The following is a 26,897-nucleotide window of genomic DNA, read 5'->3' on the forward strand; positions in this document are numbered from 1 at the left end:
GATGATGGCGGGAAAGGCTTTCAGCATTAATACCGAGAACGATTTTTCGGATTTTTCTGAGTCATCTCATGTATCTGATTCCCATAATTAAAATTTGTTTCAATACAGTATTATTAAATTCTATCTACAATAGTATTTACGGACTTAATTTTGCTACCTAGGACTGAGATTATTTTATTTATTTTATTCTATATTGTTATTTATTTATTTGTACTAAGATTATTGCATAATTTGTTGTTCATTCTTGCTTTGTACTTGAATCAGTCAGATTTTGAGCACTTCTGGGTTTTGGTGTTAGAGTCACCCATCACCTTGTCGTATTTTCAGAGCAGAACTGTTATTAATTACCTTCCATGAGTCTGTTGTAGACAGATGAAATCATATGAGTATATGATGCATAGCTTCTGAGAGTAGAACTATTTTCATTATTATCACATTCTTGCTTATACATGGAATTGAATTGAATATACATTTGATTGAATTGAAAAGGAGCAAGTAAAGTACTGTAGCAAGGAAGTATAACGTAAGTTTTCATTTTCAGTTTTGACCTATAATTCTAATTCATTCAATCTAATCTCATTTATTGATAGGCAGAGCGACAGTTACTACTTTTATGGCCTTTGTTTACTAACGGCTGCCTTCTTATCAATGAACGCTACTGTCAAACATCTTAATGATTCTTAATGATTGAATTTAGTTGACGAGAATTTGTGTACAGTGATGCACAAAGTGGTGGGAGACATTGTTTGAGTTTACATTATCATTTTAGTAAAGATATAATGATTAGGCTAATTATTACGGAAGACTGTTTTTTTTTCTGAATCCACATGGTAAATTGTGAGGTGGAGGAATTTGTAGTATCTCTTTTTTTAAGTATCATCATTTTTGTTTCTTTTTTAGCGCGGCTAGCAGAATAATTACTGATTTCAGTTTTAATCTTTGTTCTTTTTTTTCTATGATTGATTGAGTTTTTTTGTGTAATGGATGAGGATGAGGATAATCAATACAATCACTATCTTTCTCTTCCTTGTACTGAATTGAAGAATATTTCTGAATATAAAACTTTTTTCTCAACCAGGAATGGCGAGGACAAACTTGCAATATTGCACATTAATATAAGAAGTTTTTCCAGGAATTTTGCGAGCTCCTAATTTATTTGAATGAATTGCCCAGAATAGATATAATAGTTTTGTCTGAGTGCTGGCTACGAGGCGATGAGGAGGTGCAGCCGATTGAGGGTTATGAAGTTGTTTTTACCGATAAACAGCGCAATAGAGCCGATGGGGTCATTGTTTTCTACAGTAATCGTTTATCAGTTATCTCTAACCAGGTTTCTCTTGGTGATGTTCATGCGCTCAAGCTGGATTTTACTTTTTACAATAAAACCTTTAATTTATTAGCATTCTATCGCTTGTTTGATAGCGATATCCAATTATTTCTCCATTCTCTAGAGCAACTTGTGAATAGCATTAATAGAGACGTAGGCGTAATATGGACTGGTGATCTTAACATGGATCTAATAGGCAATTATTCTCAAGATACTGACATATACATGAATACTCTCCTAGGAGCGGGTCTCCTCACCCAATGCATAGACAAACCGACCAGAGTAGCAAATGACTCGAGTACTTGTTTAGATCACTTTTTTCTTCGGTACCAGAACATATATGATGTAAAGTCGGCTACACTACAGTTGAATATAACGGATCATTACAGCATTGGTTTAACAATATCCTTTTCAACTGACAGGCCAATAACTACATTGAACCATCCCGCAGGAGAATTCATCGACCGTGCTTTGCTGTACCAAAATCTGTGTCAGGCTGACTGGGACAGCATTATAAATAATAATCAGGATGTTGAAACTTGTTCAGCCAATTTTTGTCAAATTTTTTCAGAGGCGTTGAATAATTAAAAAAAACCCTTTAGGCAGTCGTCGACGAGAATGAAAAAACTCAAGCCATGGATCACCCTGGACCTCATTAAATTGATCCGTGAAAGAGATAAAATCAGCAAGATAATCAAAAAGCATCCCTTGAATGAGGAGCTAAGGATATATTATCATAATTTCAGACAACATGTAACAAACATTCTAAAAGCAACAAAACGATCATATTTTAGAAGAAAGCTAGATCAATATCAGAGAAATCCAAAATTTTTTTGGCGAACCAGGCGAACTGGCAGGCAGGAATAATGTTGAACAAAATTTTCTTATTAATACATTTTTACCATCTGTAACTACTATAACTCCTACTGTTTGCAGAGATGTAGCAGACAATTTCAATTATTTTTTTTCGTTTGTCGGACAGAATTTGGCCGGCTCAATTGACTCGGGCGGTGCTTTGTTGGTTGATGACTGGGACTTTGGGTTGGACACTAGGTTCACCCTCCACAGGGTGTCAGAACTTGAAGTTATTGGGCACGTCAATGCCTTGCGAGGCAGGTCTGCCCCGGGTATTGATGGTTTTTCGGCCTCCTTATTGAAAGAAAACCTATTTATTTTTATTAAACCATTTCTTCACCTTATTAATCTTAGCTTGGAGACTGGAGTTTTTCCTGATATTTTTAAAATTGCCAGAGGTTCCCCTTGCATAAGTCTGGTATTTTTACTGACAAAAACAACTTTCGGTCTATTTCTCTTTCAAGTGTTTTTTCGAAGGTTCTTGAAAGAATTGTAAAATAACAACTTGTTAGTTATCTTGCGATTAACTGCATTCTGGCAGAATGCCAATACGGTTTTAGAGGTGACAAAAATGTTTCGGATATATTGTTTGATGTAAACAAGCAGCTTCATTTTTCTCTATCTAATAATATGCATCCAATCTTAATCTTCCTTGACCTCAAAAAAGCTTTTGATAGTATTGATCGGAGGAACCTTATCAGAAAATTGTAAGCTTTGGGTGTCACTGGGAATGCGCTTGCATGGTTTACTAGTTATTTATCTGGAAGGAGGCAGTGTTTCAATTAATGGAGTAAATGGTAATGAGCTTCCTGTCGACTTTGGGGTGGTACAGGGAAGCACTCTCGGGCCATTGCTATTTCTCATATATATCAATAACATTTCCAGATTAAATTTACATGGGAGTCTATTTCTTTTTGCAGATGACACCTTAATTTTTGTTGAAGGGAGAACTTGGGAGGAGGCTCGTGATAGAGCTGAGTCTGACCTAAGATCTATCAAGAAATGGTTGGATCAGAATACCCTCTCTCTTAATATTGCAAAAACCAAGTTTATGCCCATTAGTCTAAGTAATAACTCAGATTCCAATTTACATCCATTGAAAATTCACGAATGTGGAGTTGATGAGAGGAATGCTTGTTCTTGTGAAGTGATACAGAGAGTTTCTTCTTATAAGTATCTGGGGGTGGTGTTTGATTCGAGAGTGAGATGGGCAGAACATACCAACTTCTTATTGTCTAAATTAAGAAAATATATATATGCATTCAGGTGTCTCAGTGATGTTTTAAATGCTAGGGAAATTAGACAGATGTATCATGCCTTCGTCAGTCATTGCTATCATATGGTATACTGGCCTGGGGTGGTGCCTACCAGGTGCACATTAGCAGATTGGAGGCTGTTCAGAAATCAATTCTTAAGGCAGGTTTAAAAAAGAACAGAAGATATTCCTCTGCGTTACTTTTTAGTGAGTCCAGAGTTTTGTCACTGAGAAAACTTTTCTTAAAAGATCTGTTGATCTACATCTATAATAATTCCCATTCAATATCTACTCCTACAGAGCATTCATATAATACAAGATATGCATCAGCAGTAGGTATAAACACAATACAACAAACAAGATCCTTTTCAATGACAAATTGTTTTCACATTTCTCATATTTTATTCCGAAATTTCCTTCTCCGTTCCAACCAGAATAGATTGTTGAATGTAGTTTCTAACTCTGCGTTCAAGTGGCACTTGAAGAACTGGCTGTTTGATATCAGTGAGGATAATGCCGTCTCACTCATTGTTACTGGGGGTGCGCGTGTTTGATTCCATTTGGGTGCCTTCAGAGAGATTTTTTTCTGTTCTGTCGTGCTTGTCTGTTCTGCTTTTCCTGACTTGAATTTGTTATTTAAATTGTAGCCTTCCTCGCTATTCCTTGATTTTCATCATCTTTTATTTATAAATTTAAAGTTATTTATAATTTAGTTTTCCTCTTTTTTTATCCCTTCTTAATGCATGGGGATTATAGATTCATCATTGAAAATTATGTTAATGTAGTTTAGATCTCTAATAAAAATTGAGATCTCTCTTTATAATTATAGATATAACGCATATTGTTATGATAACTCGAGCTTACGCACAGGCCTTTGTTGCCTATGTAAGCTCTTTCCTATCTGATACAAGAATTTATACAAAAATAAAATTGTGATTGATCAAGAGTTTTATTGCTTAGTATAGTTCTATATTTTGTTGTTTGTTTTTAGTAAGTATATTATATCGTTTCTTGAATTGTATAAACTTTATTGCTCAAGATTTTATGTAACTGCTTTGAATTGTATTCAGAAGGAAAAAATAAATTGAATTGAATTAGTTCGAATTTGAATATTTAATTGTGGTTCTTAGTCACATTTTTCTACTTTGTTTGAAGAACACAACTGTGTCATTACAATTGTTTTTCTCATAACAATCTTCTCAAGTTGGGGTAATTTTTTAGTGTATACATCTTTAATTGACCTCAAACTGTATATAACTGATAGTTCTATAAAAATATGAAAGTGACAATTAGAATAGGACTCACTTGTAGCTTGTAGCAACAAGAGAATCAAAATGTAGATTTGCACTCTGATACACATAACCTCAAAGGTAAATTCAATTAATCCAATGTCTTAAATCATATGGACAAAACTCACTTGGTCAAAACTCGTGCACAATAATGGCGATATTGGAAAGGCTTGGCACGGCTTCAGAACAGAGAATAGATGAATTTCATCAATTTTACGGCTGAGCGAGAAAAATTATAAAACTTTTGAATACTACTTCAAATTCAAATTCAAATTTATTTATTCCACATTCATAAATACATATACATAAATCAAACAAAGCTCAACATGACAATACAATCCAACCAAAGTGTAATAATAATAAACAATAAGTGAAAAAATCACTGGCATAAGATAACGCTTGTTCGCCAGTGGGAGTAGGAGATGAAATTATAATACGCTTAATTTAGCACAGAAGCAAATATTTATACAGAATAGTAAATTATGAAACGAAGAATCGAAACAAAATTCACAACAAAAAAAATTAAAAAATTCTCTCGAGTATCTTAATATACTATATAACTATGGTACTCTCTTATTCATAGATATAGTGATCCATAAATACAGTGTAAACAGGGTATATAGAACGCATTTCATGGTGAATGGGAAGAGGGAAAATCATAATATTCTTATAAAAACAAAAAAAAATCACAAAATATTTAAATTGAAAATAAAAAATTCTGGCAAATCGTAATTCCCATACGAAAAAATAACAAAATATTCAAATTGGAATAAAAATTCTGGCAATTCGTAATACTTATACGAAAAAAACACAAAATATTCAAATTGAAATAAAAATCTTAGCAAATCGCAATTCCTATATGAAAAAAATTACAAAATATTCAAATCAAAAATAAAAATTCTGGCAAATCCAATCTCTTATGTTATTAGGGACAGTTTTGATACATGGAAATTCAATGAGATCTGAAGGTAATTTATTAATTATTTTTGGTGCTACATAAATAAGCTGCTTACGGATGATTGATTGTCAGATCTGAGTCATAACATTTATATTTATTTATATTGTTTCTGGTTCGTTGATGTTCATTATTTATTTTTAAAAATATATTTTTGTTACTCTGAAAGTATTTAAAGACGTTCAATACATACAGCTGGCGGATTGTCATCACTTTAATTTCATTGAAGGTTTGAATAGAAGGGTATATCATGGGTCTATTTAGTATTGTTTTTATAATCATTTTTTTGTATTACAAATAGAGCTAATAGATGAGAGTTGAATGCGCCCCCAAACCACTAATCCATATTGCAGTAAGGACTGTACAATTGCAAAGTAAAAAATTTTTAGCATTGGTATCTGGAGTATGGACCGCAATTTATACAAGTTATAGGATACAAACTTTAATCGCTCACACAAATAATCAATGTGTCTTTTCCATTTAAATCCTCCATCAATAATTAATTATACGTAGGTATTTGATGTGGCTGGTTTTTTCTATTTCAGGGCTAAATTATTGTTAAAATTCTCACAATTAATGTGCAATTTAAGTACACAGTTCGTTTCTTCTCTTCCAGCAATACTCCTTGAAAAAGCAATATACTTTGTTTTTTTAATATTTAAACTAAGAGAGTTGAAATCCAGCCATCTTTTTAGTGTAGAGACGCCTTTAGAGGCCGTCTCATAGGTCTCATTCCATGTTTCACCCCCATACAACAACACTGTGTCATCTGCGAATGAATATACTCCCCCTCCATTCAACTCTAATCTAAGTACTCCATTCACATATAACAGGAAGAGGATAGGTGATAAGACAGAGCCTTGAGGGAGACCATAGCATGAAAGAGGCATTTCACTCACTGAGTCATTGAGTGATAAAATCTGTGCTCTATTTGATAAGTAGCTCTTGAACAATTTCAAAGGTAAGGGTCTCTTATGCCAACCCACTCTAATTTGTCCAATAACTTATCGTTAGACACAGTGTCATAAGCTTTTGCTAGGTCCAGGAAGATAGCTAGGGTTTTCTTTCCTTTGTTCAAACGATCCGAAACCACGTTTAAGAATTTGATCAGGGCATCATTTGTACTCTTTTTACTCTGAAAACCAAACGGATTCTCTTCTATTATTTTGTGTTTGTTTAAAAACTTAACAATTTGTTTTTTATCAATTTCTCCATTATTTTAGTCAATGAACTTAATTAATAAACTAATTGGTCTATAATTTTCTGCAAGTTCCCTATCCCCTGATTTGAAAAGCAATCTTGAATGAAGTTGGAAAAAATCCTCTTTCAAAGCATTTATTTATTATAAAAGTTAACGACCAAGCTATAAAAGGCGCTATTTTTTCAAAATCTTACTATTAATGCCATCTATGCCTGGACTAGTATTGCTTTTTAGACTATATATTACATTTTTTACTTCATCTTCTATGACAGGTTTTAAAAAAAACGAGTTTCCTAGAATTGAATTATCTATTTTATAATTAAATTTATAATCATTCTGGTTTTCATATTTCGCTATTTTATCTGCATAAGTCTTACCCACATTTACAAAATATTCATTTAATTTTTGTGCATTCAGTTTTATTTTACTACACTCATTTCCTCCCTTATTTAGCAGCTCGTTAATGTAAGTCCATATTTTTTTGCATCTTTGCCACATTCATCAATTTTATTTCTATAATAATTATCTTTAGTGCTGGTAATAAGATTATTCAATAAGTTTCTATAGGATTTGAATTCATTTTTTAAACTTGTATTGAAAGGTTCTTGTTTTACTTTTTTAGCCATTTTACCCCTCTTATTAATCGAGTTGATTAGCCCCTTAGTGATCCAAGGCTTAAGTGGTTTCTTTTTGTGATTAAGCTTAACCTCTATAGAAGAAAGCTCTAAATAATTTTTTATTTTATGAGTAAGGTTTTCAACCAACGTGTCCACCTTCCACCTCCTTGTGATTATCATTGTTACTTTCATTATTGTTATCATTATTATGTTTATTTTGATCATACAGAAACAACCATTTTTCATTTTTTAAGTAAGTTTCCAGTTTAGTTAAATCTATTTTAGTAATTATATTTCTTTGAGCAAGAGATTTTTCTTTCGTTATGTGATTAGAACTTAAATGCAGCGCAGTTGCAAAATGATCACTAACATTTACTTTAAGAATACTAGCAGTTTCTGGTTTAATTGAATTATTTGATGTATTTTTAAAAAATATATGATCAGTGCACGAGTGACTATCATCAATACTTCTAGTTGGTCCATTAATAAACGACTTAAAGCCGTTACCACTCATTACATTTAAGTAACTTAGTGTATGTCGGTCAGTTATCAAAATATCTATATTAATATCTCCAACGAGAACAACATTTCTATCTTTTTGGAGAGAATTTTGATAGTCGTTCAAGTTACTGATAAAGTTATCTGTCTTACTATTTGGTGACCTATATATCGCAACAATCTGTAAGATTAAATTCCTTGCCAACTCAACCAGAATACTAATCATGTTAGCATCCAACAATTCACTATCTAACACCCTAAATTCAAAAAATCATTTTAGATAAATACATAGGCTATCACACTTGTTCAATTTTGTAGGCTTATTAACCAAACTATAACCATCTATATCATGGACCCGACTGTCAAGTGTAGACCCTCTTCTCATGGATGTATCCTTTGCCATTGTGATTGCTCCGTTTTCAACGTGTCTGGGGGTGTGTGTGTGTGTGTGTGTGCGAGTGCGTGTTTGTGGGTTTGTGTGTGTCTTATAATATTATTCAATAACATAAAATACCATCAGTAGAATAAAAAATATTATATAGTTCTACACTCATTGACCCAAGAATAGGCCTAATAGGCCTGTGTGGGCAATTATTATGTCATTATTAGGGTTCAGAAATTTTGCTATGCAGTGCAATAATTGTGATCAGATGTTAGACCAAACTATAATAGACTGAAGCACTTTATTTATAACACTATTTAAAGATATCAATCTTTATCATCCTAATAAGATGTATTACTATTATATAATATAATTATTGTATCACTCCTTTTGTCATGATGTCTTAAGTTTTATTTCAAATAATTATTACGTTGTCCTGCATGCATTTTGCGCCCTTTCAAGATATTATAATCATGTATAAAATTTGTTGAAATAAACTCAATTCAATTAATAATAAAATCAATCGGTTTATTACCAGAATACCATGTCTCTGTGAGAATTATAATATCAAACTTCAGTTTAAAGTTGTTTAGTACTACCACAAAATCATTAAAATTTTTATAGATACTTCGAATGTTCATACTAAGAAGATTGAAGCAATTAATTATGTTCGAATTATCCCTATTCAAATGCAAATCATAGTTCAAGTAATCATCTATTTCTTCCGTTATAAATATATAATTTCCCAAACAAGGGAACTTATTCCCTTGCTTGACTGAATTAAGACCTCCTAGAATCAATCCAACGAACAACTGCCTAAGATCTCTTCTTTTGAATAAGCTGATTCGATTGTATGTCAATCACATCCCAAATCTGTAAGATACTATCAAACTTCATAATCGCATCAGTAAGCCTATAATACTTATTCGATTGTAAATTACTAAAGAGTTTCAAAGTTATCGTCATAATTAACTTGTACTAGACGGTGACCCATGCTCCGAAAGGGTCTTTTTTAAGTACAAATAGATTGAATTCAGTTTAACAGCTCCATGCTGATAATGGAAGTATTAACAACTGGAATAGTTTACAATAGAAAAACTATTTGATTAGACTTTTATCATAGGTTAACTTTGTAACGTAAATCAAATAAATTTATTTAATTATTAAAATTATAATTAATCGATCAACAAAGATGGAAATAGGCCTATAACCATCCGCGAAAGAATCTTTAAGCAAAATTTCAAGTTAATCAGTTCAGTACGGTAGTTCAGACGTGATGATGCGTCATTCGTGTATTTCCTATCCCGTACATGTATAAGCCAATTCTTTTCTTTATATTATTATATACATTTCAAGGTAAATAATAGTACAACAATTTTTCATATTTGAAATGGGGTATCCATTCCTCCTAATACCAATAAAAAAGTTATTTGTTCTCCTGTATTCAGTATGATTGAGAAAATAAATATCCAAAATTTAATTTGTAGCTCAAAATTGAGAAGTGAATTCATTTTTCAACAACTGAAAACTTATTTTGCATTTTAAATTAAAATTAAAAAACATATGAATTATTAAACAATATAGGCTTAATATAAATTAAAAAAAAATGTATCAGAGTTGAAAATAGTTAATAATTATTTTAATTTATAATTTTTCAAAGCTGGAATTTAACAAGTCAATGATTTTCTGGTTATTATGGAAATAAGTTGGTAATTGGGAATTTTCCAAGGTTACATTATGTGGCTTTGAATATTTTGAAGGGTTTTCATCAATTCATTGTTGAAAATGTTCCCAGTTTAATAAATTATGTATTCTAATACTGCGTATCAATACACTTTTTGCCCTCAAGGATCCTGAGAAGGTAAGGCTGCTAAAAAGGTAGTAAAGTCATCACATAATTTTTTATGAATGAGCAAACAATATACTTGCAAGTTTTTTTTAATAATCATCAAAAGCCTCAACTCACCTTCACATATCTCTAATGCGCTCTCTTCAATCAGCTTTTGAATGTTAGATTTCTATATGTTATTAGCTTGCGTCTATTGTTCAATTGACAAGATTCACTCGTATTGAATTTAACATCTTCAACGATTTTTGGAGTGACAGGTGAATTCTTGACTCTCACAAACATGACTACTTTTGATAGAAGAGTTTGTGAATTCTAGTTTGTACATGTAAATGGAAAACCAAGTTTTTCTAATGATGAAATAAATAAATTTGAAAATTTCATTACTACTTGTAACGAAATACTTTAATAAATTTCCATATCTCTTGCTTTTAAATTTTCTCTCTATTCTAGGTTGAGGAATGCTTTCTAAGTCAGCATTTTTTCATGCTTAGTAGACGTTTTTTGGCATCAGAATATTCATGTCAGCTTACTAGGGCAACTATATTTGATTTTTATTGCAATGACATTATAAATTGAATTGAATATTCATTTATATCTTTCATTTAAAAACCTATAATATGAAAAAATCATTTATAGTTACCAAATATGGTTTTATATTGATTACAATTTTTCGACATAAATCAAAATATTATCTGCCACGGTTTTTTTCAAATCTTCCACCATTTTCAAGCTTAAAAATGAGAATTTATTTGCAGAAATAACTTGGATTTCACAGTTTTTCATTTTATTTTGACCATAATCAAAATTAGAGAGTTAACATCTGCGCAGAAGCATAGCCAATCAAACTCCACAAGCGACTCGTTCTTGTTAGCAAATATTTTTTCTAACATTTATTTATGTTTATAATTTTTTAATACTTTAATTAGGCTATTTTTAATTATTAAAAAAATTAATTAGACTATTATATTATCAGCATATAATGAAAAATTAATTGCAATCGCGCTAATGCCCAGTTAAGTCCTTCACGAATGCAGACGGACATAAAAAGTTATTGTTCACTTTCCGGTTCTGCAAAACGTAATCGGTCAAAGAGTTCACCAGAAGCAGTCCTGCAAAGTGCTAAAAAACAATTAATAGTAAAAAGTGACATGGAGTTGGGAGAATTTAAAAAGTATTTCGAGGAGTTCGAAAAAAAATTAGAAGCTATGGACAAAAAGCTTTCAGACGTGGCGACAAAAAGTGATATTTCTTTCCTCAATTCAACTATGGGATCGATTATAGAGGACAATAAGGTAGTAAACGAGGATATAAAAACGTTGAAACGTCAAAATAAAGATCTTCAAAAACGTGTCGTCGGATTGGAGGATCGCAGTAGGAGAAATAATTTGGTGTTCCGGGGACTACAGTGTGATGAAGCTGCTAATTGGACAAGCATTATTAAAAATTTCTGTGTCGAGTACTTGGGTTCACGTACATACCTTTGCGTGAATAGGGCTCATCCTCTGGGAAAATTCAAAAAAGGTGGGTCAATTATCGCACATTTTCCAATGGACAGTGATATCAATTACATTTTGGATAATGCAAAAAAGTTAAAGCATACTAATTACTTTGTTCACAAAGACTATTCGATTGAGACCAGAAATTCTAGAGCCTAATTCAGACTAAGAAGAGAAATACTCAAATTATTCCCAGACGAGACTGCATATCTCGTACATGACCGATTAATCGTGAGACAACTAACATTCAAGTGGGACGAGGATTGCGGTCTTGAATGCGGAGGCGAGGATGGCAGAGCCAAGCTGGAAGAGATCGTCGGGGACCGAGCTGCGCTGATTTTGAGCACCGTGAACGAGACCACCCAGGGACCACCGAGAGACCAGCAACCAATCAATAAATGAAGTGAAACCGTCAGCCGGAAAATGGACAATACTTGTGAGCTAGGGATAGTTGTGTATAATGTGGCTGGTTTGCGAGGTAAGCCTTATAATGATTTGTTCAACTTTCTAAGAAAATTCGATTGTTTTATTTTACGGGAAACATTTATTGAAGAGGAAAAGCAGGAAGAGTTTATGGGATATCTAAAGGGATATAAGGTATTTTGGGATTATGCAATTAAGGAGTCCCGAATGGGCAGAGCAAAAAAGGGACGAATTTTATGCTATAAAGAGACCTGTGATGATATTAATATGAAAAATATAAATGATACATTAATTTTATAGATCATAAGAAATGATAGAAAAACTTACATACTACCGATTTATCTCAGTGGAGGGTCCGAGAATGAATGGAATAGGGAATATAATTGTCTATGAGATTATTTATCTGAATGGGATGATACTAGTAATTTAATTATAATGGGGGATCTAAACGGTAGGGTGGGTGATTTGCAAGTGATCCCACAACATGTTATTTACGAAGATACTAGAATGAATTGTACTAGAGTTACCAAGGACATGACAAGTAATCGTAAAGGGGAGAAGATAATAGAATTATGCGATGAATTCAACTTAGCTATTATGAATGGCAGGATTGAGGGTGACGCGCATGGAGAATTCACTTATATCAGTAGCAGAGGTACAACAGTAATTGATTTGTGCTGTGTTTCATTGGAGTGTCTAGATATTGTTGAAAATTGTTGCGTAATCAATGAATGTTTATCAGATCATGTGCCCATTTGCGTAAAGTTGAAACGAACAGAGATTGAACGCGATTCTGTAAACCCCATGCTGCCGAAATTGGAATGGAAACGATTAGACGATTATCAGTATGCTTCAAAATTATCAGAAAGAGCTAGTCGATTAAGTCATATAGGCCTACCTCAGAATTTAGATAACGCTATGGCTGTACTGAATGAGCTTATCATCAATTCGGCAAGCGATAAATTGATACCTAATCACAATAAGAATATGTTTAGGAAGCAAAGCTGATTTGATACAGATTGTGAAAAATGTAGATTAAAAATGTTTTCCCTTTCAAGATTGTTTAGAAAAACCAGCTCTGAAGTAGTAAGACACAATTATTTGAGCGCGACCAAAGAATACAAAGAACTATGTAAGGAAAAGAGAAAATTATTCTTGAGAGAAATAGAGCTCAAATTAAGATCAATAAGAGACTCGAAAAAGTTTTGGGAACTGATAAAGAATTATAGAGGTGTACAGCCATTGAATTTGTCATGTATCACGTCTGAAAATTGGGTGAGACACTTTCAACAACTGTACTCGCTAGCAAGAAGAGACACAACTGATTATGCAGCACCACTAGTAGAGGATTGTCATCTGGATAGAGCTATTGAGATGGATGAGGTACATTCAGTTTTGAACAAACTACGTGATAATAAAGCCCCAGGAGATGACAGGATACCAGCAGAATTTTATAAAAAGTCACCACTTGAATATAGAGAGCTACTATTGCAGTTTTTCAATAATATTTTTTCGAGTGAGACCGTGCCTGCGTCTTTCACTAGTTCGATCATATTCCCTCTGCATAAAAAAGGCGATAATTCAGTTGTTTCTAACTTCCGCGCTATAAGTTTCGTTAACTCTGCTGCTAAAATATTTGTAGGAATATTACTGAAAAGAATAGAGGAATGGATAGAAAGCAGAGGCGTATTGGAGGAGAGTCAGGCGGGATTTCGAAGAGGATATTCAACAGTAGATAACGTATTTACTCTTTACAGTATAATAAGTTATAAGTTGAGCATTGAGAAAAGAAAAACCTATTGTTTCTTCATTGACTTCAAATCCGCATTTGATTGTGTGAATAGAGAAGCCCTATTCTACAAGCTTCATAATTTGGGACTCTCAAATAAATGCATACAGTTGATAAAAAAATCTCTACAACAATACAAATGCTGCAGTATGGTGTAAAGGAGGAAAAACAGAAAGTTTCAGCATTGAGAACGGATTAAAACAGGGCTGCTTGGCCTCACCTTTGTTGTTTCTGATTTTCGTGCATGACATATGTGAGAGTATAGGTGGAGGCCTATCTATAGATGGTTTCAAAATAAACGCTCTTCTATACGCAGACGATATAGTAATTTTTTCAGATAACCCAGTAATGTTACAGAGAATGATCAATAATTTGAGAAGATATTGTATGCGATGGAATCTAGAACTGAACATGACCAAATCAAAAATAATGGTGTTTAGGAGAGGAGGAAGACTGAGGAGGGATGAGAGGTGTATTATGGAGAGGAAATACTGGAGGTGGTGAAGGAATATAAATATCTGGGAGTTACTTTCACACCTGCTCTATCGATGCGTCCACATTTTAAAAATAAAGTAACAACAGCAACATTTGGTATAAATAGTGTATGGCGTAGGCTTATCTTAAATGACGAGGTACCAATCTCTAGCAAGTGGCATGCTCATAATGCTACAAGCAGAGCAGTGGTGACTTATGCGGCTGAGGTGTGGGGTTACGTGCAATCGGCAGAGTTGGAAAATTTTCAAAAGTTTTTTATCAAGAGATTGCTATCCCTACCAAGAAATACGCCGAACTACGTCATTTACCTTGAAGCTGGAGTAGATACAATGTGGGTGAATACTTTTGTCCTACACTTCAACTATATATTAGAAACGCTTGCGCTGCCTGAGCATAGATTTCCGCGAATCCTCAGTGAAATATTCATCAAGAAGAAATGTGGTTGGTATGGAGAATGGCTGAGACTTTGTAGAGATAATAATATAGACTGGCCAGATAATCTGCAGGAAAAGCGTGAGTGGAGCAGAATGGGTCAGCTATTGGTCACTAAAATTAGACAAACGGTTCGGGGTAAGTGGTTGGATAGGGCTAATGCTGCGCAATTTCATTCCATATATGCTCTGTTGAATAAGGAGGAAAGTCTGATAAGAGAATATATAAATGATAGGAATAAGCGGAATTTTATAAGTATTATTTTCAAAGCTAGAGGAGCTCTATTCCCGCTGAATTACAGACCGGAAAGACAGGAAGAAACACACAGATGTTCAATGTGCAATAGTCAGGAAAACGAGGACATGTTTCATTTTTTAGGTAGATGTAAAATTCTAGGAGAGATAAGAAAGACATGGTTCAATAAGTGGAGACTGGAAAGAAGAGAGGTCATAGAATACTTGGATGGAAAGAATTGGAAACTTTTGGTGGGGTATGTGAGGGCGGCTCTGAGGTATAGAAAGCAAATAATAGAAGAGTTCAATTATTAATGCTTTAATTTTTATCCTCTAACCGTTGGTCATTCTCTCTGTGATAAATGGATTGTTTTATAAATATGAATCTTCAGTCGTGTATACTACTACACATATAACAGTAATATTAATTAGATAAAAACGGGTGTATTTTTTTTTTAATTTATTTTTTTTTATTTATTTTTTTTCTCTATCCTCATATGAATCAGGTGATAGTTCAATATTTGACATTTAAAATCTATTCTTTCAAAGACAGTCTGTTTAGTTATGAATCGCAAACCAAGCCAATTTTATATATTATTATCTATTATTACTGTATTATATAATTTATGAAAGCTTTTTCTTTGTCTCAAGAGTTAAGTATTATAATTATCAAGTTCGGCTCAACTTCGGCTGACGGCAAAATGCCATGCCTAATGAACTGTTTACTTCTGATTTACTGTTTGTTATTATTTCAATTTGTTTTCTACATTGAGAACTGTTTGAATCGTTTTGTTGAATAAAGTTCATTTCTATTCTATTCTATTCTATTCTAGTTTCAGTTGAGTAGATCATTAGAAAACTTTCGTTTTTATATGCAGTCAGATTTAGCTACTATATAACACTAAACTTCAATTGCGGGCATACCTGTCAACTTTTCAACTTATTAATAATTGATTGTTGGCTGCTTTGCAGGTTGAAATGTTACTGCTTGGAGACGCACTGGGAGTTACTTTAAGGGTGATCAGACCATCTGTATTCGGCACTGAAGGCTTCATCTGCTTTTACCCTGAAGAACAAGCCACTCCACAAGTTACTTTGATTTCTGAAGATGATCGCCATTACAATATTCTAGTCAACTGAATACTTCTGACGGCAATAGACAATATTTCAAAGCTACCATGTGATAAAAGATAAATACTTGAATGCTATTAATGTTGTGTAAAAACAATAAATTCTCGTTAACCAAATAAGTCTATTAAAAAATAATTTCCTACAATTCCATCTGTTATACTTTTTTATTTAGATCCATATCTATTGATTCTTAGACAACAATATTTGCAAATAAACAGCAGTTTTCTGCCCAAAAATATTCCCTTAATTTAAATAATCACTTCAATAGAAAGGCAGAATACACTTATGGGAGCAATTTAATAGGAGGAAAACGATTAATGAAAATTATATGTATCAAATAATAATAAAAGAGAAAGTAGATTATTAATGGGTGTAAAAAAACCCTTTTGGTTAGTTAATTTCGAATAAAGATTTTAATTTCAACAGATAACAAATGGAAAATCGTGATAAAGAGCAACTTTTGATAATTATTTATATAGTAAATCCCAAAATAATATTTTTGTTTACGGTATTTGAATTACTGATACTGATTTAATTCATGCTACAATAATAATCATGAAATTAATTATTTTTGTATATGAGAGACTTAGAGGTACATACATGTATTAAGAAAATTTCAAAACTCCATTCTGTAGAACTGAGAATTTACGATTAAAAACATTGTCTTCTTACCATGTACTGTTTTATATCATGAAGCCAAAGAGCGTACAACAAAATATGTATGAGGCTGATAATGGAAAGCCTACTGCGCTTTCAAAAAGTCAAATCAAAAGAAAAAATGATTATGTCACGTTACGGATATCTTGACCTTGTGCATCTGATTCAGTTGAGTGTTTGAGAGCAAGAGGCTCAGCAGAGTAGAGTAGTCGCTCAGATTTTCTTTATAGACAATACGAATCCATCGCTTTCAACGTGATTGATGTCTGTTAGATGGACATTTCTAATCCGTTCTCAAAATGACTACTCGTTTGCTGAGCAAGGATCTTCCGGATATTGAGGTAGGAGTCAAGATTGTTTTTCACACTCTACACTATTAAAGATCAAATCAAATTTATTTCCATTTTTAACATAACTTACACATCTTTCAGAGCATGCATTAACTTCTGATTACAAAAAAATCGCTTGAAATAGCTAACATACCCTGAAAAGAAAAATACAAAAGATCTTTACACTGGAAAATAAACCCAAAGGTTACTGAACCTGTTTGGGCAGATACAAAAGTTGTTACAATAATTGAACAATACAAAAACAAAAGAACAAAGGAAAGAAGTTAAAAAACTGAAACGACAAAAGCAAAGAAAAAAAAAGAAAGAAAACTTCAGCATCAGTTGAACATTACAAACAGTCCTAAGAAGATAAAATATCCTTACATATTTCAACAATTTTTTCTTGACATATCTTGTGTGTTCATGCCAACTGATTCTATTATCCACCCACACACCCAGGTACTTCATGCTCTTGACCTGTTCAAGGTCCATGCAATCGCAGTCAGCAAGTAAGGAGCATTTGATGTTATGGTACTTGAGTGGGGAGGGAAATTGGACATCTTTTCTTAGTTTGAATATGATAAATTTTGTTTTAGGACTCATTACCATCATATTCCGAGTGAACCACCATCTAAGTGCATTGACGTCGTTCTGCATGTCTTCTTGTAGTTCAGCTAATGAATTTGATTTATAAAGGAGTGCAGTGTCGTCAGCAAATGCAACCAAGTTTCCCTTGAAAGTACCATTACATAAGTTATTCACATAGATTAAAAAAAGTAAACCCGATAACACTGATCCCTGTGGTATTCCAATTTTCAATTCACTAAAATCACTGACTACACTGCTATTAACCTTAGTTTGCTGCAGTCTACCAGTGAGGTAGGATCTGAACCATTTGTGTGCAATGCCTCTTATTCCTGCTCGATACATATTATCTAATAAAATATCATGGTCAACCATATCATAGGCTTTCATGACGTCAACAAACAATGCAGCACATGACTTTCTTTCGTTGATACTATCATATACCCCTGACATCAGTTTCATGATTGCTGAACCTGTATTAAGCCTGCTCTGAAAGCCATATTGGTTTTTGCTAAAGAAGTTGTGCTGTTCCAGGAAATTCGTGACCCGGCTCTTAACAATTTTCTCGAGTATTTTAGAAAATACTGACAACAACGAAATTGGTCTATAATTTGTAGCCTGCATTCTGTTATTTTTTTTAAATAAGGGAATAACTACAGCTTTTTTAAACTCCGCAGGAAATTCACCCGTACTTAAACTTAGGTTAAATATAAATACTAGGACATCAATGATATAGTGTGCTATAGATTTTATTAGTGATGGTGTTATATTGTCGTATCCTGGTGATTTATTATTTTGGAGTTCTGATATGATGTTCAAGACCTCCACTTCGGTCGTCGGGTAGAAAAAGATCGAATTAATTATTCTATTGCTTTGGAAATTTTTCTCATACTTCTTGAATGCATTATTTATTTGATTATTATCACACATAATTTGTTCTCTTAAACCATCAGCTATAGTGCAAAAGTGATCATTAAACATTCGTGCTACTTCATTATCACATGTTATTAGGGACCCTGCTTCATCGCTGAGTGTTATAGATTTATTAATCTTCTTCTCACCAGTCAAGTCTTTAATTGTTGCCCATTGTTTTTGCTGTTAGTCATATTCTTTTCAAGTTCAGCAGAGTAATATGCCTGTTTTTTAAATCTTATTTTGTTTATTAAGTTATTTCTTTGTATGTTAAATTCACGCTTAAGATTAGTATTTTCTGGCTGTTGCCTATACAATTTATACAATCTATTCTTCTTATCAATTTCATGTTTTAGCTCTACATTCATCCATGGTTTTAAAAGTTTATTATTATTTTTTTGTGTACTATAAGATTGATCAATACAACATTTAATTTTGTAAATAAATTTCTCTACAGCTTGTGAAACGGTAGGACATAAAAATATGTCACTCCAATCCACGTTTTCTATCAGTGCTATAAATTTAGTTTCTTCTACTCTTTTAGACTCATTTAATTTTTGATGGATTTCCCTTTCATTCATTTTTATGCAAAGGACAGTCATCCAATGATCAGTTATAGATGTCTGAATAACTTTAGAACTATAACTTAGTCTACTATTAATTTTGTCTCTAACGAATGCGTGGTCAATGCAAGTTTTGGAAGTGTTAGTGACACGAGTGGGTTCATTGATTAGGGATTTAAATCCGAGACTAGCCATGTTAATTAAATAAGAATCAGAGTTCCTATTTTGTTCCAGGATGTTGAGGTTCATGTCACCTTTAATAATTAAATTAGAGTTTTTGATAAGCTTTATCGAAGTGACCAGTTCTCTAGTAAACGCTTCTTCGGAAAAGTTATGGTATCTGTAGATAGCCAGTAAGTCGATTTTTGTGTGAGATAACGATAACACCAAGTGCTTGCAATCTGCTGTAATCATATTGCAATCATTAAGACCAACACAAGACAGCCTATCCGATACATACACTGCCACTCCTCCTGCTCTATTTGAATTATTACACTTAAAATGAAACTCATAATTAGTCAAATAATACTGGCTTATCTCATTTTCGTCAACCCATATCTCGGTTAAAATTATTATGTCTGGTATCCTTTCTAAAACTTCGAGTTGGAGGCTGAAAGCATCAAAATGAGCTCTAAGACTACGAATATTTTGTTGTACAATTACAATGTTGTTATGCTGAGTGTAATTAAATATATCGTTACTTAGTTCAGTCATTGTAAGTTACAAGATTTATTATACAATAGGTAGTTTGATAACAAAAAACAAGCCTATGAAGCGTCACGGTAATTGATTCACCTGAAAACTTAATTATTTTGCAAAACCTTTTCATATCGCTAATTGTAATAGTTATACTATTTGGGCAATACACTGGAAAGCGCCGTATGAACTCAATACTAATACATCTTGTGAAATTATACGTCATGGGAAGAATATGCTGACTACATAAACTACCATTATGAACAAAAAGTGATTGCAAAGTGATCAAAGCAACCGCAATATTAGCTTGGTATCTATATACAATATGAACCAGTTGATAACAATTTTCAATTATGTAGTTAAACGCGTTAAATAGAATTAAACAGAGGGAGAAAGAGATCTTCTTAGCTGAAAAAATATGCAAAAATAGAGAAAACAAGTCAGACCTAAATGAAAATTGACAAATTAATAATTTATTAACATTCTGTAAAGCCCTAACCAATTCCCTAACCAATTCAATGCTGCTTATATCGCTCATATAATTCATGAAAAATTCTCTAGCGATATTAAATAGAGTTGAATTAAACGCAAAATCTTCTAAGTTAATCATTCGAGGTGCTTTCAGTACTTTTATCAGCATTGATTATTGGCAATGGGCTTTGAGCTATCAAGTTTTCTAGTTGTTCGACTGACTTGAGTTCAATCACTGGGCTACCTTCCTTTTTTCTTATTAAAATTTTACAGTCTCTCACCCACAGGAATCGAAATCGATGCTCTTTATGTGCAGATCTGGCCAATGAGAAAAGTTTCCTCCTTGATGGTGATAGACATTCATTGATGTAGATCGGTTGATCCGTGTTACCGCCGATGTGTCTGCTTGAAAAGTCACACTTAACTCTCCTCTTTTGAAGCAGCGCGTTTTTGTCGGTTCTCCTGACGAATTTGACGACAACTGGAGCCGGCCCCTCTGGTCCAGCACGACCTATTCGGTGACATGTGTCGATGGAATCCTCCGTGATCTGACAGCCGAGAGCACCAGATATGCTACAAACCATCGAGGTGAGGTTTTCGTTAGTTTGCTGAGGCAGGCCCCGTATCTCGACCATATTAACTCTGGAATACTGTTCCAAATCTTCTACACGCTCCTTCAATTGAATGTTCTCCTTTTCTAAACTCACGACTCTCCTAGTTAAAGTCTCGATAGTGTTAAGACAGGTTTCAAATTTCTCGTTACGAGTCTCCGCATGACACGCCTCCAGTGAATTTCCCAAATCAGTCTCTATTTTTCTGAGTAATGAGATTACATCGGATAATGACGACACTGAAACGGTTGTCACCGGCGCCTCACTCGACATACTTTTTCGTCGCTCCAAGTTACACTCTCTACAGCGCCAAATTTGGTTATTGTCCGTCATATATTTAACGTCATTAGCATCAAGTCCAGCGCAGGTTGTATGCACTAGTCCCGAACACACGCCACAAGCAACCTTATCAAAGTTATGACCGCTTCGCACCGACTTAAAACAGATTTTACACGACATTTTAATAGTTGAAATTTAATTACTTTCCATACGAACAGTATAAAGTCAAGGCGAAACACAAAGCAAAATCAAATCACGCCCGAATTCACTGGTTCACTATTGCCGGTAGGATTTTAGAGATAACGGAGCGAAAACAAACGATGCTTTCTGCTCGAAGTTCAAACTGATACTGGGTTTTTACTGATATTTGTAAATATTTATGAGAAAGACAACTAAATTCAGGAATAACAATCTCGTATTATTTTATTTACGGTACATTATTGAGTTTAGAGTCAAGGCAATTGAACTTGAGAAAAAATCTCGTCTGTGTTGGCTAGATATTTTTAGAGCTAAACCAAATTAATTTAGAAGTTCAATTATTTTCCTCAATAAGGTAACAATATAAATAAATATGCTGAACTATGCAAAACAAAAACAAGTATGTCAAAAAACATAACAGCTTATGGTATTTTTTCTTTGAAATGTTGGATTATTTTCAGAATCATTAGACACAGTTTGGCGTATAAACTTTTTCTTGGTGCGCATATAGAATGCAATAATTATTTTGATCACGTGCTGACATGTACTACTTAGATAATATATCATTGAACTCTTAATATCTAACAGCTGTTTCCAATGAATAGAGATAGCTTATGTAACTGCTATCTTTGTGGTACAGACAAGCATACTACATTTGAAAATACTGTACATGTTTAAATTAATATAAGCCATAATTGAGTGATTGAATCACCAATGCTGATCAAATAATAGTGACAATGAAAATATTTCACGATTAGAACTACCGTACAAGATTTGTAACTAAAAACCAGTCAAATAGTTGTGACTAAGTAGATTAAGGCTGTGCAAAGTGTCATACATGACATCAAAACCCATTCAATTTTTGAAATATTATTTTGTGAATTCGGAATCTGGTCGCGGATTTAATTATTATTTGTAATTGATACAGCGAGATCTCCAATGTACAAAGATGTATTTTATCACGTTTCGTGAAGGCAATATTATGATTTCTAGCTCCATGCTATACAAACAAGAGTGAGTCGACTTTTGGTCTGTGAATCAAGGCTGCATGTTTTCTCACATAAATAGATTTTGAATTTTTCTTTCGAGGCCCGTATTCCTTGAACCGTTTGTGAAGATAGTTGTTGAGTTAAGGCATTGGTTACCTGAAGGATTCTGTCTTGAGAATTCAATTATAGGCTGTCAGGTCCGGGCACTTTAAACCTACATAATTGTATTCTCAGGATTTGAATCTTGTAGGGAAGGCTGATGTTTTTGATTCATCAGCTGGCATAAGTTTTTTATATATATATTTTTTTATTTAAAGTCGGGAGTGGTTTAAACGGACCTTAAGGAGCAGGCCAATGGACATTTTTTAAGGTAAAGTAAGATAATAGTTAATTGTACTTTTTTTTATTTTTCAGACCCATAATTCTAAATAATAATTTTGTTTTTATTATCAAAAAAACTGAACGACCACAGATCAGCTAAGCGAGTAGCCCTTAAATTATTATCTGAAATCTGATTATTATAATCAGAAATTTTCATTGTTGATTATAGTTGTAATCTTTCCTTTATCTCAATTTCATTTGTTTTCCGTTTCGAACCGTTTCATATTGGAATATTCGTATTAAATAAATAATTTTTGATGTTGAATAGAAACCAAAAGTTATAATTCTCTTTATTCCCACCATACTTTACAAAAGGATAAAAATAAACTTTCTACTGGTGATATTTTTCAAAGTTTTTCGATTTGTATATATATCATCAAGCTATCAAAATGAAAAAGTTTTCTCAGGAAACATTTTTTTCCTATACTTTTTGAGATATGAGCGCTTAAAGTTAATATTTTTGGGACAGTACATTTCAAATTCGGTAAGAGATAAATTCATGAAACATTTTTTTCCTATACTTTTTGAGATATGAGCGCTTAAAGTTTATATTTTTGGGACAGTACATTTCAAATTCGGTAAGAGATAAATTCATGAGATCTAGAGGATAAATTTTTCAGCTAAAACCTCTTAGAATTACTTGGATGTATTTTCCTTGTTTCAGCTATTCTGGCTCTTATAACTGCCCCTACCAGATAATGGTCTGAGTCCACATTAGCTCCTCTATAAGTCCTGACACCCATGAGATTGGAGTAGTGTCTTGAATCTATCAAGAGGTGGTCAATTTGATTGTTTGTGCTCCCGTCAGGTGAGTGCCATGTAGCTTTGTGAATGTCCTTCCGCTGGAACATTGTGCTTCCTACAATCAAGTTTTTCGACGCAGCAAAATTGATTAGTCTCACTCCATTATCACTAGATTCAGCATGCAGACTGTGCTTTCCAGTATATTGCTTGTAACATTCCTCTTTGCCAATCTTTGCATTGAAATCGCCAACTATGGTCTTTATATCATGGCCAGGGCAGTTATCATATACATCTTCTAACTCCTCGTAAAAGTCGTCTCCTTCATCAGCTTCCCTTTCTTCTGTAGGTGCGTGCACATTTATAATGCTGATGATGAAAAATTTCACCTTAATGCGGATAACACATATTCTGTGATTAATTGCTTTGAAGCCAATAACAAGCTCTCTATATTTTCCACTAACTATGAAGCCCGTACCAAATATGTGTTGAGTCTCATGGCCGCTATAGTAGACATCACTATCTCCCTTATGGAACATACCATTGCCAGTCCACCTGATCTCTTGCAACGCCGTTACACCCGCCTTATACTTCTTTAACATCTCCACTAGCTGCTGCAAGGCTCCACCTCTATACAGGGTCCTAACATTCCCAAAAAATAATTTCAAATCCTTTTTCCTAATCCGTTTAAGTGCAAGCAGTTTTTTTAACTCCATAGAGTCCAGTCCAATCCGAGGCATATTATTGAGAGTTTCCGTAACAAAGACTTTTTTTATGGGAATGGGGAGTTGGCCCATTGCCCAACCCCCAACCTGGAGGACCAGGGTCATTTGTCTAGAGTCGCCCTCTCCTAGGCACTTGCTTTCACTGCAGCTCTCAGAGCGTAACCTGCCCTGGATTTTATTCGGGTTTACTCCCTAGGCTCATCCGCCCTCTCCACCGTTGGGATTGCTCCTCATCCGCCTTCGAGACCGTTGGCCGGTTTGATAGTTTTGGTCCGCCCCGGCTATTTGATTTTACCGGTACCACCCATATCTGGGAGGCATTCCCCTATCCGCCACCTGGGGAGGCGCCCGATGGAGGACTAGCAACCCCTCACGGGCCTAAATTGGTTTATGCTACAATATTAGCTGTTGTATTATTTGCATATATTAATTGTATTATTGCATGTTAATATAATTTACAATTAATATTTCATTAGAATGAAATCGTTTCAGAATCTTCTGCTGTTGAATCCGAAAATATCATCTCATGCTACTGTGAGACCAACTGCAGAAACTAAGGAAGCAAAGTTAAAGTGGAAAAGGAATAGCGATAAGAAATGCAATGTGAGTTTACTTCAAACTTTCTAAGTAATTGTGAAGGTGATATTGTGGTAGTTATCCATACTGAGTTTAGGGTAGGCCTACTGAGTCTATAGTTTACCAGAGATTGATAATGGTGTAACAACCGAAACCGTTATGTCGATTTTAATAAATCTATGGTTTGACAGTTATCAGCATTTTTATTCGGTTACTTTAAACTCTCAGCATTTCATACAGATACTTCGAAACATCGATAGTATCAGTTTTATTACTATTTAGTAATTTACTATGGTTTAATTGAAATGATAAAGCTGCAGTTTTAGTGTCTTATATCAGTATTATTTTAACCAGTTCAAGCCTATCAGTAGTCTATGAAGAAAAACATTTAATACTGTATACTTATAATAGTATATTCAACAGTTAGCTGTAGCTATCGTTAGATATAAAATTATAATAATTTTTAAGTGGCGATGATTATATTCTGTGAGACTATTCATTTTAGAACAAAAACATTCATCAATAAAATTAAAATGTTGAAATATTCCAATTCGAATAAAAAAAACTATTACAGTCACAACTTATAACTATGCACTAAATTTATATTCAATGCAAGTCTAGTAGTGGCTATAGGCTAGTAGAATTTAAACTAATGCCCGATTGTACTGAATACATTTTGGGCAGCTAATTTGGAAAAAGCATAATATATGGTGATTTACGCTGCATGAGGACAACCTAGTTAATTTTTTTCTTTGGGCTGAACTGAAAGTGATTTTGTAGTGGTTATCCATATTGAATAAAACAACTTGAAATTTTCACAAAGTACTATTATTATGCTTAGACCATCACTATTATGTTAATTGCATGCATTATTTTTAACACTCAAGCTTGAACTCGCCGCTCCACCATCTTTTGACAAATTGACCACTTTGACAATATTCATTAGACAAATTAAGAAACTAGTTCCAGTTGCTACATCATCGGTCTGTAATTGATAATGAACTTATGAAGTGAAAACTCAGTTTTATTACTATCTAGTGATTTCTTATGGTGTTACCAAAACTAGTTTATGAACTAAACCGAAATATATATAAACTTACTTACTAGATAAACTATAATAAAGATACTATATAAACTATACCGTAAATATACTAGATAAACTAAACCGAAACTAGTTTATCATTTCGTTTAATGAAGTAAACTACTCTCCAAGTGGTTTCATTCAATAATAATAATAATTTTCAGTGGAATTTATGGCATGTTCAATATTTTTCAGACAATTTGCTCACTGGAGAATAACTTCGATGACATAAAACATACGACCCTGAGTGAAAGAGGTGCTCTGAAGGAAGCAGCTCGATGCTTGAAGTGTGCTGATGCTCCATGTCAAAAGTCCTGTCCAACTCAGTTAGACATAAAAAGTTTCATAACTTGTATATCACATAGGGTAAGTTCTCACATTCTAGTACTTGAGTGTTAAATGATAGCAATTAGTAAAATACAGTACTCGAAAGGCTTATTCAGTGGAACGGAAAGATTTCATCAAGTGACTATATCTTTAAGAACATTCTTTTTTTATTCAATTGTAATAAATCTGTAGTAAAAAGGTAGCAATAATTATTTTACAAAAAGTGAAAAAATATTTTCCTACAGTTACCCGAAAAAGTGCTCATTCCCGCATCAATTATAGTACGCAAAATACCTTATTCCCACACCCAGTGCGGGAATGTGAATTTGAGTGCGGCAAAAACTTTGTTTTGCAACATAACAATACAAAATAGTTAACACGCTTTATGACGGTAGAGTGCGGCAAAGTAAAAGAAATGTTGGTAAACCTGAATATGTTGCTGGCTGGAAATTTTTGTACAGCAGCTGATTATTTCCGTGAGATATTGAATAACAAACAGTAAATAAACTATCAGGTTTGATAGTATTCAATATCAGTATTTTATTTTGT

At 33.4% G+C, this 26,897-nt stretch overlaps 2 protein-coding genes and 1 long non-coding RNA gene across 13 annotated transcripts in view; 2 read left to right on the forward strand and 1 right to left on the reverse strand.

Annotated features, from left to right (window-relative positions):
* Positions 1 to 16,346, forward strand: part of LOC111054142 — a 75,559-nt gene extending 59,213 nt beyond the window's left edge. For 5 of the 8 annotated variants that reach the window (XM_039441541.1, XM_039441543.1, XM_039441540.1 and 2 more), the window contains 2 exons: positions 10,229 to 10,240; positions 16,069 to 16,346. In XM_039441541.1, coding sequence (XP_039297475.1) covers positions 10,229 to 10,240; positions 16,069 to 16,236 — 180 coding nt within the window. In that variant the 3' untranslated portion in view covers positions 16,237 to 16,346. The remainder of the gene's footprint in view (positions 1 to 10,228; positions 10,241 to 16,068) is intronic. The other 3 variants (XM_039441545.1, XM_039441546.1, XM_022341112.2) reach the window with 1 other exon arrangement.
* Positions 1 to 16,990, reverse strand: part of LOC120354419 — a 39,387-nt gene extending 22,397 nt beyond the window's left edge. The window contains exon 1 of the long non-coding RNA XR_005573002.1: positions 16,828 to 16,990. This is a non-coding gene — a long non-coding RNA (uncharacterized LOC120354419). The remainder of the gene's footprint in view (positions 1 to 16,827) is intronic.
* Positions 16,991 to 17,046: 56 nt separating this feature from the next.
* Positions 17,047 to 26,897, forward strand: part of LOC111062651 (dihydropyrimidine dehydrogenase [NADP(+)]) — a 50,047-nt gene continuing 40,196 nt past the window's right edge. Inside the window, exons 1-4 of one of the 4 annotated variants that reach the window (XM_039441537.1) lie at positions 17,092 to 17,225; positions 23,563 to 23,706; positions 24,857 to 24,967; positions 26,217 to 26,387. Coding sequence is in view for 2 of the 4 variants with exons in the window: in XM_039441535.1 (XP_039297469.1) it covers positions 17,184 to 17,225; positions 24,857 to 24,967; positions 26,217 to 26,387 (324 nt within the window). In the remaining 2 variants the exon portion in view is untranslated. Of the gene's footprint in view, positions 17,226 to 22,702; positions 22,888 to 23,562; positions 23,707 to 24,856; positions 24,968 to 26,216; positions 26,388 to 26,897 lie in introns of those variants that run through there. The other 3 variants (XM_039441535.1, XM_039441538.1, XM_039441536.1) reach the window with 3 other exon arrangements.

The sequence above is a fragment of the Nilaparvata lugens genome, chromosome X, assembly GCF_014356525.2.
Source record: "Nilaparvata lugens isolate BPH chromosome X, ASM1435652v1, whole genome shotgun sequence".
NCBI lineage: Eukaryota > Metazoa > Arthropoda > Insecta > Hemiptera > Delphacidae > Nilaparvata > Nilaparvata lugens.